We start from the raw sequence: 17,227 nt of genomic DNA, 5'->3' as shown, positions 1-17,227 counted from the left end.
AAGAGTGTGTGTGACATTATATCTGTGTCATAGAGACAACTTATTAGGTTTTTTTTATTTTAATAAATTAAATAAATATTTTATTTATTAAAATAAATAATTTAAAAAATTATTATCATATAGACGAGATATATGTATTTATAAATATAAAAATATATTTTATAAAAATAATAAAAATATTAATAATTTAAATTAGACCAAACTCTTAAAAATAGAACATTTCAATTAATATGGAAGGTGGACGATCTTAACCGTACTACTTCCATCCACCGGCATTTTTTATTAGAATTTACACTAAATCAATTCAAATAATAATAAAGCGGAATTCGAATCCCCAACACTTGCTTAAGCAAACTAGTGAGCTAACCACTAGACCAAGTTCATTAATTAGTTAGTTAAAACTGCCTATTTCTTCTATTATTTTCAAACTGCTCATCTTTTCTATTATTTGAAATTGCTTATCTTTCTTATTATTTGAAATATTCTACTTTTAAGAGTTTGATTTAATTTAAATTATTAATATTTTTTATTATTTTCAAAAATTATATTTTTATATTTACAAATACACATATCATGTTTACAGTAAGGAGATATATGAAAATTAAAAAAATACACATATCTCGATATGGATAAAATTATCTCGTTTACAGTATAAACAAGATAAGAGATGCTGATGTATTTTCCTAATAATTTTTAAAATTATTTATTTCAGAAAATAAAATATTTATTTAATTTATTAAAATAAAAATTTTCCACGTATTATTTGATTTATTGTTAATAAATATGTGTATCACTAATCAAATTAGAATTAAGTCCATTAGATGAAAAAAAATTTGAAAAAAAAATATTTTTAAATATTAACCAAAATATTTTTCATGGAATTTAAAAAAGAAAAAGATCTGAAGACTAACTTACTTTCACTCTTAACATTATTACTATTAAAAACGAAAGAATGTATAATTTAAGTAATAGGTAATTACTATTCATTTGCCGTGGTTAACAAATTTAATTTGTTTTTATAATTATATGTCCTAAATATATTACTGATTATTTTTATATTTTTAATATTTTACATGTTTTAATTTAGAAATTGAATTGATAATTTACTATAATTAAAGGTATCCCATTTTTTTAGAAGAAAATATTTAACTTTGAACAAAAGGCTAAATTAAAAAGATATAAAATATTTTAGACAAAAATAAAATATTTTTTCAATTGTAATTGAATGAATCGAAAACATTAAGGACATTAAGGACATTAAGGACAAAAGTATATTTTATCCTATTATTAAATATTTAAAAATAAATAACAATTTACAATTGAAAAAATATTGTTTTTGTCCATAATATTTGAACTAAGTTCTAATTTTATTCTTAATGTTTAAAATATTTTATTTTTATCTAAAACATTTTATATCGTTCTAATTTAGTCTTTTGTTCAAAGTTAAATATTTTCTTCTAAAAAAATGGGATACCTTTAATAATAGTAAATTATCAATTTATAAATTAAAACATGTAAAATATTAAAAATATAAAAATAATTAGTAATATATTTAGGACATATAATTATAAAAACAAATTAAATTTGTTAACCACAGTAAATGAATAGTAATTACCTATTACTTAAATTATATATTCTTTCGTTTTTAATAGTAATAATTTTAAGAGTGAAAGTAAGTTAGTCTCCAAATCTTTTTCTTTTTAAATTCTATGAAAAATATTTTGGTTAATATTAAAAAAGATATTATTTTTTTTCAAAATTTTTTTCATCTAATGGACTTAATTCTAATTTAATTAGTGATATACATATTTATTAACAATAAATCAAATAATATGTGAGAATTTTTTATTTTAATAAATTAAATAAATATTTTATTTTCTGAAATAAATAATTTTAAAAATTATTAGAAAAATACATCAGCATCTCTTATCTTGTTTACACTGTAAACGAGATAATTTTATCCGTATCGAGATATGTGTATTTTTTCAATTTTCATATATTTCCTTACTGTAAACGAGATATATGTATTTGTAAATATAAAATATAATTTTTGAAAATAATAAAAAATATTAATAATTTAAATTAAATCAAACTCTTAAAAATAGAATATTTCAAATAATAAGAAAGATAAGCAGTTTCAAAATAATAGAAGAAATAGGCAGTTTTAACTAACTAATTAATGAACTTGGTCTAGTGGTTAGCTCACTAGTTTGCTTAAGCAAGTGTTGGAGATTCGAATTCCGCCTTGTTATTATTTGAATTGATTTAGTGTAAATTCTAATAAAAAACGCCGGTGGATGGAAGTAGTACGGTTAAGATCGTCCACCTTCCATATTAATTGAAATGTTCTATTTTTAAGAGTTTGGTCTAATTTAAATTATTAATATTTTTATTATTTTTATAAAATATATTTTTATATTTATAAATACATATATCTCGTCTACACGGTAATAATTTTTTAAATTATTTATTTTAATAAATAAAATATTTATTTAATTTATTAAAATAAAAAAACCTAATAAGTTGTCTCTATAACATATATATAATGTTACACACTCTCTTTTTTTTTTGTCGGTCCAATAAATCAATAATTGTGTACTCTAATTAATTCTTCCCCATCCAAGAGCCATCAACATAAACTACTAATACATTGACACCTATCCTTCTACACATGTAGAAACAATTTCCTTTCTACACCATAGAATCCACCTTAATATTATACCTCACTCCATAAAGTTTGGAATATACATGTGGTGATTATCTACGTAAAAATGTTTTCATTTGAAAATATAACTAAGATGTATATACATATTATGTTAAAACAATTTAGTTAAGAGTAATGCTAGGAACCGTATTAGCAAAAAATTAGTCAAATATCTTTGGGTGAATCCAAAATCTCTACGAGTTAATATATATGGATGTTTCTTCTGCTAAGTATCAGAATGTTTCTTTTTCATACTAAATGGATGTTCTTTTATATATTTTTTGAATTTTTTTGTATTGCAAATATGAATGTCTCTATTTCTTTAAAAATTTCATATTTTTTTAATTTTATAGATATTTAATTATTTTTGCTAAAATATAATTGGATGTTTCTTTTGTTAAGTATTAGGATGTTTTTTTCATATTAAATGAATGTTTTTTTATAATTCTATAATTGTGTAGTTTGCAGTCTTTTTAATCATCAAAACGGCACCTAATATCCCAAAACGTAGAGAGCAACATCTGCAACAAACCCCTAATTACAAACATGTGTGTTGAATACAAAATAGGAACCCATCATCCACCATCATGCACTCTAACATGCCTCCTGCACACTTCGAGTACAAGTCAATCAAACCACTTCCTACATGAGAATTCCTATGGAACCCACTCTTAATCATCTTAACATGAAACTGCATCCCCCTGCCAAATCTTTGAGGGAAGTAAAGGCAGTCAAAACACTAGTCATAGTGAACATGTCAACCTCCAATCTCATCCTAACCATCTCACAGAAAAGTGCCTGCGCCTCCGATACCTCGCGGTGTTGTCCGCACACCACAATCATCGAATTCCAAGAAACCTCATCCCTCCCATCAAGCCCCATCTCATGAAACAACCTTTTCGCCTCACACAAGAATCCCTCCTTGCTATAACTTGTGAGCATGACATTGTTAACAGAAGCATAAGAATTAAACCCACCCATCACCACGAAGCACAGTAGCATTGGTGAAAAAGAGATCTCTGTGTGTGATTATTGGAGGTGAGTAGGTTAATATGAGAGAAAAGATGAAAATTTTTATAGGATTTAATTAGGTTTACTTAATTAATTTTAAATTTTGAATTTAAAAATTTACAAATTAATTATTAATATAAATTAATGTAATTTTGTTTAATTTTTTGCATAATCTCTTAGTTCCATATACTTTTCCTTTAGTTAAACATATCAAGTTATGTAATGATTTAATACTGCTGAAGCCTATCTTAATCTTCTAAATATCTACACAAATCTATTTGATTTAATTCGTCTAAATTAGTCAAATGTAGTCGACTTGACTAAATCAAAATCTATCCGGCACAAACACCAAAATAAGTCTGGTAAACCTAAACTAAGACCTTATTCGGACATGAGCCGAACTGATTTTTAATTGTTATTTTCGTATTAAAATATATTCGTAAGTAATAAGTAATTACTATTATATACAATAGTAAATTTTGGTTGGTCGAGTGGTCGTCCGCAATTCACAATAAATTAATGTTTGACCTATCGGATTGAGAGATACAATCAAAAACAATATATATATATATATATATATATATATATATATATATATAATGGTAAACATCCATATTTTCGTGCACCGTGCATATATATTCAAATGTGCTAAATAAATTGCCAATAAGGCGAATTACATAACTCAGGAACTTTCAACTTTGAACCTTTCGGTACTTATCTAATCTTTCGTTTGCTTTTTTCCGTTTATAGTAGCGCTCTATATATATGTGTTGCTTGCTGGTGATATTGGTGAGGTTGACTAAAATATTATCATAAAGTCATAAACTATAGATGGAACAATTCGAATTCTATCATATTCTATAATGGAAAGGAAAATCAAAATCATGTCAAAGTAAGAAAAGACAGAAACGTCCACGGATCTAGAACAACGGCGGCGTATTGTGGTGCCTTAAAAGTTATTGACCCTTCTTCAACATAGCGACGGAGCTTCAAGTTAATTAATACGTAATCTGCAGTTTTCTTTTTATTATTAAAAGTATAATAATTTAACAAGCATGCTAACTCTAATTAATATTATTAGCGATGACCATATAAGAAATGTTGAATTTGCAGAGAAATTTAAACTTCTAATAGATACAAAGTAATATAAAATTAATCATTATCTATAATTAGAGGCAGATTTAAGGGAGTCTAAGGTAGCTATGGTCCTCCTAATTTTTTTAAAAAAAATTAGTATTATTAATTTATTATTATATAATTAATATATATATATATATAATAGATTAAATATATTTTAGTATATTATATACTAAAGAAATTTATATGTTAATAACTTAATATGTATAAATTATAATGTGTTTTATAATATATTAGTCGTAATTAACAAATAGATTAAAAAAACAATGAAAGTGTATAAATATATAAATAATTAAAAAGTTATTGAAAAAATAGGTTCGGATTAATGTAAAAAAATAATAACTATAAAAAAATTTCTTGTTTTGATTTTTTTTATCACAACAATAATAATTGAATAGACTTTTTAAATAATAAAAATTATTAAAATAAGACTTTAAAAGAAGATGAAAGACGAATTTTTAGTAAATTATATAATTATATATGTTAAAAAAGAGAATGCTTCAAAATTTATTTCAGATGGTAAATTGATATTTTAGTTATATGAAATATCGCAGAAAAAAATTAAAAATACCAAAATCCTAAAGTATATAGTTAAATGTTGATTTCTATATATTAATTTTGACCTATATACTATAAATTATATTTTGTTAATTTTTTGTTATATTATATTTAATTTGCCCCCCTCTTCTAAAATTTCTGGATCTGTCACTGTCTACAATAATGCATTTGCTATATATTTTGTAAAGACAAAACTAATATGAAAGATTAATTATATTAACACTCTAATATGATGTGAATACTATATTTTTTATCTTATACAAAATATACAATGTAATTTATAATGTTTGAAACAACTAAAAAAAGAACAGCTAACATTGTTTTCTAATTAAAGAATGGTTTATGTGACATGAAAAATAAAGTTCTATTTTTTTTCTTAAATTGTTCATAGTTCTCCTAATCTTATTGAACACCTATTATTTCTACAAAAAATAACAATAGTATATATTCACCAACGAGTTATAACTCAAATGGTATAGTCTCTTTATATTCACCTAAAAATTTGGGTTCGAATTTCACTTCTAACTTAAAAAAAAATTGTATACATTCACTATTTTTTATTAATAAAACGAAAAAATAATTCCCTTTCATGTCTACTTATGCATGTTTTCTAATAAATTAAAAAACAATGTTATATGATAAGTAAATATTATTATTTTTTACTAACATCTGACCAGTAATAATTTGTATTTATATTTACAGAAATTATTTATACATAAAATATATAGTTTACACAATTACACCTATATTTACTAAAATTTTATATATATAAATTAATACAGTCTACACTCATATTTTTAAGAAATTGAACATATAAATTAGTAACATTTATCTATTAAAAACAATTTAGTATTTATAATGATCAAATGATAATAGTAAAAAATACTAAAAATTTTTATTTACAGAAATTGTTTATACATAAAATATATAATTTGCACAATTACACCTATATTTACTAAAATTTTAAACACATAAATTAATATAGTCTTCACTCATATTTTTAAGAGATTGAACGTATAAATTAGTAAAATTTATTTATTAAAGATAATTTAATATTTATAATGATCAAATGATAATAAAAAATACTAAAAATTTGTAGTCCCTAAAAATTTCTCTAAATTAAATAATATGTAAATACTTCTATAACCATTCATTTGGTAAAAATATTTTTCTCAACATGACTTTAAATAAAAAAAGACTATCCGTATAGAGCTTGATTAATTAATAACCTAACTAACAATTGTTAATAAGATTCAAAGCATTATTCATGCACGGTTCTTCCACAACATCATTTGTAAAGTCTGTTCACACCTTAACAAAAAAACAAGAGAAGACGAAGTAGTAGTAGTAGTAGTAGTAGGGTATGCAATGTTGAATAGAAATTAGGATAACTATCTTTCTAGCTTTGATTTTGTTTGGTCTCGTCTTCACAATGAAAAAGTGGGGATCCAGCTAGACCAACATGGCAACATATAACAACGGGGGCATTTTTGTAATTGTACCACTTCAAGGTTCAAACCATACCTTAGCTTCTTTTACACCATGGACCAAATTAAACCGTTTTGTTTATTTATTTGTTTATTTTTGTGTGTGTATATATGTTTCTCCACTTCATTAAATTGAATGAGGCATAATGAAAACAGGGTGGGAATTCAAGAAGAGAAAAAAGGATGGAGAAGAATTGAATATTTTTTTTTTTGGTCAAATAGAATTGAATTTGAAAAAAGACCCGAAAAAGTAGCAATGGACCTAGATGGGACATAATTTTATGATAGTTGGCCTTGGCCCCGGTCCAAAAAAAAATTGATAGTTAAATTAGTTATTGTCAAAATTAATTATTTATATAAAATATATTATATTTAATATATATATATATATATATATATTAACTGATTAAAACTAAATTTTAGAATGCAAATAGCAATTTATAATTAGTTTAAGAACTTACCTGACATCTTCTCTTCTCTCTTGTCTCTAGTTGTTTATTATTAATTTTGTGCCGCCTAAATTGATCACAACCGCTAATCAATAACAAAAACTAGAAAGATCTGATGCCTTTATAAAAAGAAACTATTAAAAAAAAGGTTAAAGCACATTGCTTTTGAAATGGGATACTATAATGTACACGGTTGATGGATTTTATTTTATGTTTTGATACTTGATAATAATAAAAAATCCAAATTCAAAATAAGGAATCGCCTACTTATAATCTTACCAAAAGTTGCCAGCAATTAAGGGAGAAAAACTCCCCACAATATCAGCCACCATGTGTGAAAAAAAATCCAGCATAAAGAAAAAGATTCAGGTCAAAAACTAAATAGTGGTGAAAGAGCTTAGTTGTTTTTGTTATTGACTTATTGTTGTTTTTTTTTTCTTTTTTTTTTTGGCATTAATCATCATTTACCAAACTTGCAGATTTTGTTTTTTAAATTGGGATAGCAACTGGTATTTTTTTTTAATGTGAGTTGATGGAGTTGTTATTCTCAAATGTGGAACTGTTTAGTTAGACAAATAAAAATTGGGCTGTTTGATTTGTGAGAAGTACAAAAATTAGATCGTCCGATCTGTGAAGATATAGAAATTGGACCGAGAAATTTATGAAATTGGATCGAGGGATTTGTGAGAATACAGATATCAGACCGAGGAATTTCTGTTAAAAAAAATAAAAAATTTGAAATATAAAAATCGGACCTTCCGAGTATTTTTTACACTTTTAAAAAACACCCAAAATTACAATATTAAAGTATATCACTACTTTTATTTTCATATAAAAAAATCGCAAACTTGGTTAAAATAATTCAATAGAACATTAATAAATCACTAATATATTTATTAGATACAAAATAATATGATATATTTAGTAGAATCACAAAATCAGTTAATCCATACATAAAGTTTAATTTGAATCTGAAACCGCCATAAATTATAATAAAAGAATATTTGTGAGTTGTGAATTATATATATATATATATATATATATATATATATATATATATTAAAAAAACACCAAATCTCGTCGGCCAAAATTATGAAGAAAAACTGTCTTCTAAAAATGAATATCATTTTAAAATCTGAAAAAGTCATTTTGCCATCATAGTTCTTTCTTTTTCTCTACACACGGAGATTAAACTTTAATTAAAAAGTTTTAATTAGAGAACAGCATATCTTAAATGAGCTATTAAATTAAAGCATGTGTAAGATGATATAAAATATAGTAACAGAGAGATAAAAAGTCATCACAAGCGGACAAAGGACTTGTACGAAATTTTCCAATTTTTTAAGGTTTGTTTGTAAGTTTGTAATAAGTAGTTGAAGCCAGTGAATAAGGAAAGACACAAAAAGAAAGAGAGAGAGAGAGAGAGAGAGAGAGAGATTGGTCATAGAAATTGCAGCCACACCCATCATTTCTTTTCTTGGATTCAGATTTTTGGAGCTCCAAAAATCTTGCTCTCTCTTTCACTTCCTTCTTCTCTTAATCAGTTAATCCCAAAACAACACAACTGAGACTGCACTTTGCACCGTACAGTTTCTTCTCTCTTGTGTTTCTATTGTCTCTGCAGATCTTTGCTGAAGACTCCAACTGTTTTAACCTTATTCTTCTGTGGAGGTTGAGGTAGGCCTGTGTGCTTTCTTCTTCTTATTCTTCTTGTTATTGTACTGATGTTATTCTTTTGTATTGTTCATGGTTCATTTTTGGGATTGTAGTATATAAGTACTTGATTATTGTAGTAATAGGTTTTGTTCTGTCTCTTTGACTAAAAAAAAAGGTAACTTTTTGGGGTTTATGCAGGAAAAAGGAGGTTTTTCTTCATACCCATGTGCAAAATTTGTTTTTTGAGCTTTATTGATTGGTCCTGATAAGGTTCTGCTGCTAATTCGTTGTTCTGTGTGGTGTGTATTGTGAGCTACTACTATTGAAGCTGTGTGGTGAAAGGATTTTACAGAAGGAAGTGGTATTGTATTTAGGGTTCAATCAATCTTATTTCCTTTTTGTTTGGAGTTTTTTCTTTTGGTTCCTTATGGCTGTTGAGGAATCTGAGCCTGTGATTCCTGAACTAGAAAGAGAAGAGAATTTGATAGCTGCAGCAAGACATATTGTGAAGGCATTAGGATCAAACAAGAACCTTACCACTGATGCCAAGAAGATTCTGGCTGATCTTGGCTCCAAGTTGTCATCCATGAGCATTCCTAGTGAGATGGAGGAGGGGAAGGAAGGGGAGGAGGATGAGGAGGAAGAGGAAGAGGAGGAGGAAGGTGGTGTGAATGCTACTGAGGATCGGATCAATGTGATTCAGGAGAAAATCATGAGATGGGAGGAAGATCAGTCTATGATTTGGGATTTAGGGCCCGAAGAAGCATCTGAGTATTTGAATGCAGCTAACGAAGCTCGCCGTTTGATTGAGAAGTTGGAGAGTTTCAATTTGAGTAAAGATGACCAAGAGTATAAGCTTTTGCAGAGGGCTTATAGTGTTCTTCAAACAGCTATGGCACGCCTCGAGGAAGAGTTCAGGAACTTGCTTATCCAGAACAGGCAACCTTTTGAACCTGAATATGTGTCTTTTCGATCGAGCGAAGAAGATCCTGTTGATGAGAACTCTATTGTCTCCTTGGGTGATGAATCAGTTGAGGAATCACTTCAAAGAGATAGTGTCAGCAGAGCTGCAGAGGAGCATATAATTGATTTAGTCCATCCGGGTGTGATCCCGGATCTCAGGTGCATTGCAAATCTATTGTTTGCTGCTAATTATGTCCAAGAATGTTCTCATGCTTATACAATTGTCAGAAGGGATGCTTTAGATGAGTGCCTCTTCATTCTTGAAATGGAAAGGTTAAGTATTGAAGATGTCTTGAAGATGGAATGGGGTACTTTGAACTCAAAAATCAAGAGATGGATTTGGGCTTTGAAAATCTTTGTTAGGGTGTATCTTGCAAGTGAGAGGTGGCTCAGCGACCAGATTTTCGGCGAAGGTGAACCTGTTAGCATTGCTTGTTTTGTTGATGCATCCAAGGCTTCAATACTGCAGCTTCTGAATTTTGGTGAAGCCATGTCTATTGGTCCTCACAAACCTGAGAAACTGTTTCGCATTCTCGACATGTATGAGGTTCTGGCAGACCTTATGCCAGACCTGGATTCTTTGTACTTAGATGATGTTGGCTCTTCTGTTAGAATTGAATGCCATGAGGTCTTGAAGAGACTTGGTGATTGCGTGAGGGTGACATTTATTGAATTTGAAAATGCCATTGCAGCAAATGCATCTACAAATCCTTTCATAGGTGGTGGAATACATCCTTTGACAAGATATGTCATGAATTATCTGAGGACTCTCACTGATTACAGTGAATCACTTAATCTGCTTCTGAAGGATCGAGACGAAGAGGATGCCATTTCCCTGTCACCTGATATGAGTCCAGGTACAGAAGAAGATAGCAAAAGCCCGGGGTCTCCGAGTGGAGTCTCCTCAATGACCCTCCACTTCCGATCGGTTGCATCGGTCTTGGAAAGTAACCTTGAGGAGAAGTCTTTGTTGTATAAAGAGGTTCCATTGCAGCATTTGTTCTTAATGAACAACCTACATTACATGGCTGAAAAAGTTAAGGGGTCTGAACTTCGGCTCATATATGGAGACGAATGGATTCGAAAGCGCAACTGGAAGTTTCAGCAGCATGCAATGAAATATGAGAGAGCTAGTTGGAGTTCCATTCTCAACTTGCTTAAGGATGAAGGGATTCATGTTCCTGGGACAACCTCCATCTCGAAAACTCTTCTTAGGGAGAGGCTGAGGAGCTTCTACCTCGGCTTTGAGGATGTTTACAGGATCCAAACAGCTTGGCTTATCCCGGATGTTCAGCTTCGCGAGGATTTGCGAATTTCGATATCACTCAAGGTAATCCAAGCTTATAGGACATTTTTTGGAAGGCATAATTGTCACCTAAATGACAAGTACATCAAATACAATGCTGATGATTTAGAAAATTACCTTCTGGATTTCTTTGAGGGATCTCAAAAATGTTTGCAAAATCCACATAGGAGGTGATATAAGATAGCCCTTAGAATAATCCTGTTCTCTAACAGAGGCTTGTATGTATTCACAAACAGGTTTGGGTCTCCATGCCTAAACCTTTTTGTTCCAATTAGTGTGCATTGTATGTATTCAATCAATATGATTGGAAAAGTTTGAGTTATGCTTCTTTCTGGCATTGTATTCTTTAGATTAATCAGATTTGATTGAAATAGAAGTAATAACATATTTTGTGTATTTTTTCATCTTTCAAAGTGTCCTATATTCAAATTCTTTTGTACTTTTTTTGTTACATAAAAAAAATTCACTCAAGATAATGAATTGTTCAAATACATCAATTTTCAGTGTATCACTTTATCCAAGTTTGAGAGTTAGTTTGAACTGCAACTGGTGCAGGTTTTGGATTTCAAGCTTAAGACCATAAACAAAAGTCAGCAATTGACTCCAATGAATGGTCCTCAAAGAAATCTATACAAGTCAAAATCTAGAAATATTGTTTAAAAGGTGAAATGCCTTTTTTTAATAACAAAAGAAGATATTTTTACTTTGACTTGTAGTAGATGAAATTGTCTGGAAATGAAAGATTTTGAAGTCAACTTAAGATTTTTTATGTCAGATACATTCACCAAGCGGCCTGCTGAAAAGTTATTAGTTTCAATGAATTGGGATAGATTTCTAACTACTCACACGAAGATGTTAGTTAAGATATTAACACTTATAATTTTAAATAATTTAGTTAAATATATCAAATCATCTATTGAGTTTTAGCTATTATCTTTATATAAAGCCGTATTTACATGAGTTTAATTTTGATGCACTGACAGTGTAATTATATCTATTTTTTTTATAACTATTTATGTTATCAATGTAAAAGATAATTATTTTTATTGATATGTCGTTATGTAATTGAATATTCTGTCAGCAAATTTAATAGTATACAGAAGTTGCGAGTCGACACAATATTTATGCACAAATAATTAACAATGAATCATTGAATCTTCATTCCTTTATTTTAATTCTGACAGCAAATTATAATGAAGGACCTTTACTAGTCCTTCCAACTTTAAAGAGTGTAGTGCTGTCAAGTGAAAGGGACACTTACTTGAGCCACTTGGAGTCTCTATTGAAATTTGAAGGTCCTTCCTTAGAAAGAACTTGTCCAATTGTCAGCATTGGTGGTCAATATTTTTAATGTGGAATTGAATTTGGACCTAACACTTTTTGGTGCCATGTGAGTTATGCAGATAAGATGACCAATCCCTTAGCCCCACCAACCAATCAACCCCCTAATAAACGGAGGAAATGAATAAAAGTGATACCATTTCATGGTTATGATGCATAAGACATTGCTTAAATTACAACTATTCTTTTGTTATTTTAATTGTATGTTCTAAAGGATTTGTGTAAGTGGTGATGTTGATATTCTGTTAGACAATAAATAATGGTACATAATGTTTGAAATTGTGAACAACCACCCTATTTTTTCTCTTGGTGATTCAATAAATGCTTCCTAGCTTCTACTATTTGGAGTTCATACTTTGATGTAACTAATTAACTGTTTCTTCGGCTTGTAGTTTTGCATAGTTGGACAAAAAATGGTCAAATTAATTTTTGAAAAGATCATTCTTTCTGTAAATTAATCCTTAAAAGATTTTTAAATCAAATTTATCTTTAAAAAATTTTAAATTAGTCTCGTGGTTCTTCTGTCGCTTTCCGTTGCTAACGGAGTTAGAATTTGCTAATGTGGTACGTTATGTGATACCACAACACACACCTAGTAGCCATAATTGACGTCTATGGTAAGTTTATGAAATTAGATCAAATCAATTCCGAATTGAAGAATTTCAATTCCTCAATATCTCCTTCCATTAGGTTTTGATTTGATCAAATTTTATAAACTTATTATGTTAACAACCACTTAGGACTCTTAGATGTGTATTGTGATGTCACTTAACGTGTCACATTAACAAATTCTGACACTGTTAGCAAAGAAAGTGACAGAAAGACCAATATAACTAAAAATTTTTGAAAAACGAATCTAATTAAGAAAATTTTCAATTTAGAGAATAAGTAATTTTTCAAGTACTAATTTAACCATTTACTCTAAAAAAAACAGGTAATTGGCATAAGGTTAGGACAACAAATAAAAGAAAACCATGCTCTGTTAATGAATAACATTAGTCATAAAGTAATGTACACAATAACACAAGCCTCTAATAAAGAAAAATATGAAGTTTGTACTTGTTGGGAGGTCTCCATTATAAAAGTTATTAATATTTGTTGCAGTATTTAACTATCTATGACTATCATTAATATTTGTCATATTGGCATTTTTTAATACTATTTAAAAAGTTATTTAATAGAATCATTTGATTCTAACTCTTAATACAAATAATAGAATCGTATTATTAGTTATTTATGTAATGGTTTCTTGTATTGTAAACCATGCAAAAGAGTTCAGAAAAAAAATAAATCAGTACTAAATCCACATAAGACAGATTTTTCATAATGAATCTCCTAAGCAGAAAAGGAAAAACATAATCCTAACAGAAAAAATGGGAAGGACAACTCAAATTGCTTGGTCCCTCAATAGTGATGTGATTGAATCAAACAAACTAAAGCTTTAACAGAAAAAGACTTGAAGTAAATGACTAGAAACAGAAAGTTCCACAAATCAATTAAATATTCTTGTTAGTGTGTAGAGGCCTATCATGGCTTGAAACAGTCAAATAATATGGTAGATCTTCATTGGGTAACATGTTTTTTACAATAAATATGAGAAATGTTACATAACTAATATTTTTTTTCTATATATTTAAATTGTATTTGAGTTAATATTAATTAATTTTTTTAACTAAAATTAATTCTATCAATTTAGACGAAAGTTTCTAAAAGTAATAATGTGTCATGAACAAAAAAAAGTGTTTATCAACCATGACCTATAGGTTTTCTCATTAATGGAGTTGTTAATGGTCAATCACATATGGTGGACATTTCACTAATATCAAATGGTTTGAGTCTCAATCAATTAACATAAACTCTATTTGAACAACTTGATCAATCCCATCCAATGAAAATTATTGTAGTCATGGTCTCATGGACTTAGTCAAGTAAACTTCAACATCTTCAAAATTATTGTCTCCACTAACAAATCATGGATTCATATCAACTTGTACATTTCAAAACAGTACATCCCGTTTTCAGAAGCAATGCATGCACATATCTTAAACAAGTTGCTTGACTTGTGGAAGCAGGTTAATAATATATATATATACTTGCACAAATCAAAGTAATATAAAACTCAACTCAAAGTTGATCCCTTTTTCTTTATTGTTTTGTTTAAAAGAGAGAGAGAAGGATAGCTCTTTGAAAGTCATGTCTTTGTGACTTGTTAATAAATTATTATCAGAGGAGATTAAACTTAATGAACACATCCACCAAGTTAATATATAGTTTTTAAAATTAGATCCACTAATTTAGTTAAAAATTCACTCAATATCCCATACAACTATATAAAAATTGTCGTGTACTCGTGTTTATTAATCCAGTTTTTTTGTGTCACATTTACAAAAGGAGTATGATACCTATGATTAAACACACAAATTAAATCAAGTTAAAATCTAAAGTGATTTTTAAAATTGGTCACTTGCACTAAAAAAATTTTCGAGATTCTAATTGCACCATAAAAATCATTGAAGTTAAAAAGAATTGTACCATATTAGACCTTCACTCTTTCTTTATCAAGTTATTCTGAGAATAGATTCTCTCAATTATTTGGTAAAGTGTAATCTTTCATCATTCAATATTTTTTTTTTGTCTCACTTAAAAAATATAAGGTAAAAATATTTGAGAGCATGTGTTTTAAAAGTTGTGAAGGTATCAGACTCTTGAAGATGAAGAACAAAAATGAAAAGAGTGAGAGAGAGAGAGCGAGAGAGAAGGAAGAGAAATTTCTATAAAATGAGTTGTATTAGTTGAACTAACTAGTTTGTTATAGTGTATTGATACTTATAGTAAGTGAGCTCTAACTACTTTTAATTAAATGTAATTGCCTCAGTTTTCTTCTAATTGATTACTCTAATAAACTCTAATATGCTGCACGGGTCTTGTCATGTGACATCTTAATACTCTTAACATCAATCTTGCTACTTGAGTTTCTGATACATGTGCTTTGCTTCTTCTTGTGTATTGTGCTCTCTGAACTTTTAACATCAACTCTATTATCTGGACTTCCAATTGTCCTGCTACCATTATATCTTCTGTCAGTAATTTTCAATCTCAATTTAAACTTTTGGAAGACAGGACTTGACAGAAGTTTTGTTAGGCAATCTGTTATCTGCTCGTGGGCTGGAATATGAATCACTTGTAGTCTCTTTTTGGTCACATAGTCTCTAATGATTAACGAAGTGAAGATTGAGTTTGAAGTGCTTGTTCTTGTTGTGTAGAATTGGATTGGCGAAAAATAGTACAACATTGTGACTATCACAGTATAAATTTGGTTTAGTGGTGCAATATATCCTCATTTCACTCAACAAATTATGTAACCAAAACAAGAAAAAAAATTATTTGGTGGTTTGATTTTTGTATTTGTTTTAGTTGATAGACTTAGTCTTCTTATGTGACGCTCGTCCTCCTTTTTCGTTATTGGTTGTTAGAGTTGTTGCTTTCTTCTTTCTGTCTAGGTTCTTGTGAATGTATGTTCTTTATGAATTTTTTAGTTATATGCACTTTCTATTGTGTTGTTTGTTCCATCTTTACATGTATGAAGATATGTCTTGAATTTGTATAATTTTCTTTCTCCTTAACCTCTTGATGGTTATTTGATCCTCATCTGATGATATTAGTGTTGGCGAAGTTGGTTCATATAATCGATGAATAATTTAAATTAGAAATAAAAATGTCTTGAATAAGTGATTTTTTTTTAGTATTACCTGTTTTATTTGTTGTAATGGGTGTTGAGATTTAGTATTTTTGTTGGAACAAATGTCTTGGTAACAGTGTATTATTGAGAATCTTTTTTGAGATTAAAATAATTTACTTTGACTTCAAATATAAGTGTGAGGTTGCAAAAATTTTTCAATTGGGATAGTGCTTCAATGTCATTACTTTTCTGGAGTGTCATTAGATTTGAAGTAGTTGTGCCCAATAATTTTTTTTACTTCGCCATCAAATAGTAGAAAAGTTGTTGTAGCACTTTGATCTTAAACTTTCAATTGAATCTTGAACTTAAAATAAGTATTGGGTTAGTAACTAATAATTTGACAGATGAGATTATGAAAAGTATATAGAGTTACCTTATTGTTGGATATTGTGGTGTTTGATTACATATGCTACAAATGTAGTTGTCTCCTTTTTTATATGCTTTCTTTTGACACTTTTCACATTCAGCATAGTTCCATCCAAATTTGTCATTAATTTCGTTTATAGTTGCTAAAATTGTGAAGACCTTTTCCTATTTCAATATTCAATTTATGTTATCATTAGGTACATGGTATTTGAGTAAGTACGAATGTATGATACATATTGTGACTTTTTTTTGTCATACTTGATCATTAGATTCCCATTGCATGGCTGTTAGATTTTGGATAGTTATTTGATTTCTAATTATTCTACTATGAAGATTTGTGTTGGTATTGTCTTGTCTTGGTATCTCCATTACTTCTTCATATTAATCAGTTATGTTTAGGATTTTTTTATATTTGTTAAATTGAATAATTAAATAAATAAATTAATTTTTGAGAGACTTATTAGTTATGAAATACTCATAAGTCAGCTATGCAAATTCTTTAGTTTTTGG

At 28.2% G+C, this 17,227-nt stretch overlaps 1 protein-coding gene across 1 annotated transcript; it reads left to right on the top strand.

Annotated features, from left to right (window-relative positions):
- The first annotated feature begins 8,730 nt into the window (after positions 1 to 8,730).
- LOC130973961 (exocyst complex component EXO70E2) lies at positions 8,731 to 11,675 on the top strand. Its single transcript, XM_057898655.1, has 2 exons — positions 8,731 to 9,023; positions 9,201 to 11,675. Exon 2 carries the CDS (start codon positions 9,430 to 9,432, stop codon positions 11,443 to 11,445), a length of 2,016 nt encoding a protein of 671 aa, XP_057754638.1. The 5' UTR covers positions 8,731 to 9,023; positions 9,201 to 9,429; the 3' UTR covers positions 11,446 to 11,675.
- The last annotated feature ends 5,552 nt before the right edge of the window (positions 11,676 to 17,227 follow it).

This window comes from Arachis stenosperma, chromosome 4, assembly GCF_014773155.1.
Source record: "Arachis stenosperma cultivar V10309 chromosome 4, arast.V10309.gnm1.PFL2, whole genome shotgun sequence".
NCBI lineage: Eukaryota > Viridiplantae > Streptophyta > Magnoliopsida > Fabales > Fabaceae > Arachis > Arachis stenosperma.
Note: the sequence above shows the minus strand (reverse complement) of the source record. Positions and strands in the feature narration are given on the sequence as shown.

What these genes read in the sequence shown, in the direction of transcription:
- LOC130973961 (XM_057898655.1), top strand. Translation starts at nt 9,430, where the DNA reads ATGGCTGTTGAGGAATCTGAGCCTGTGATTCCTGAACTAGAAAGAGAA.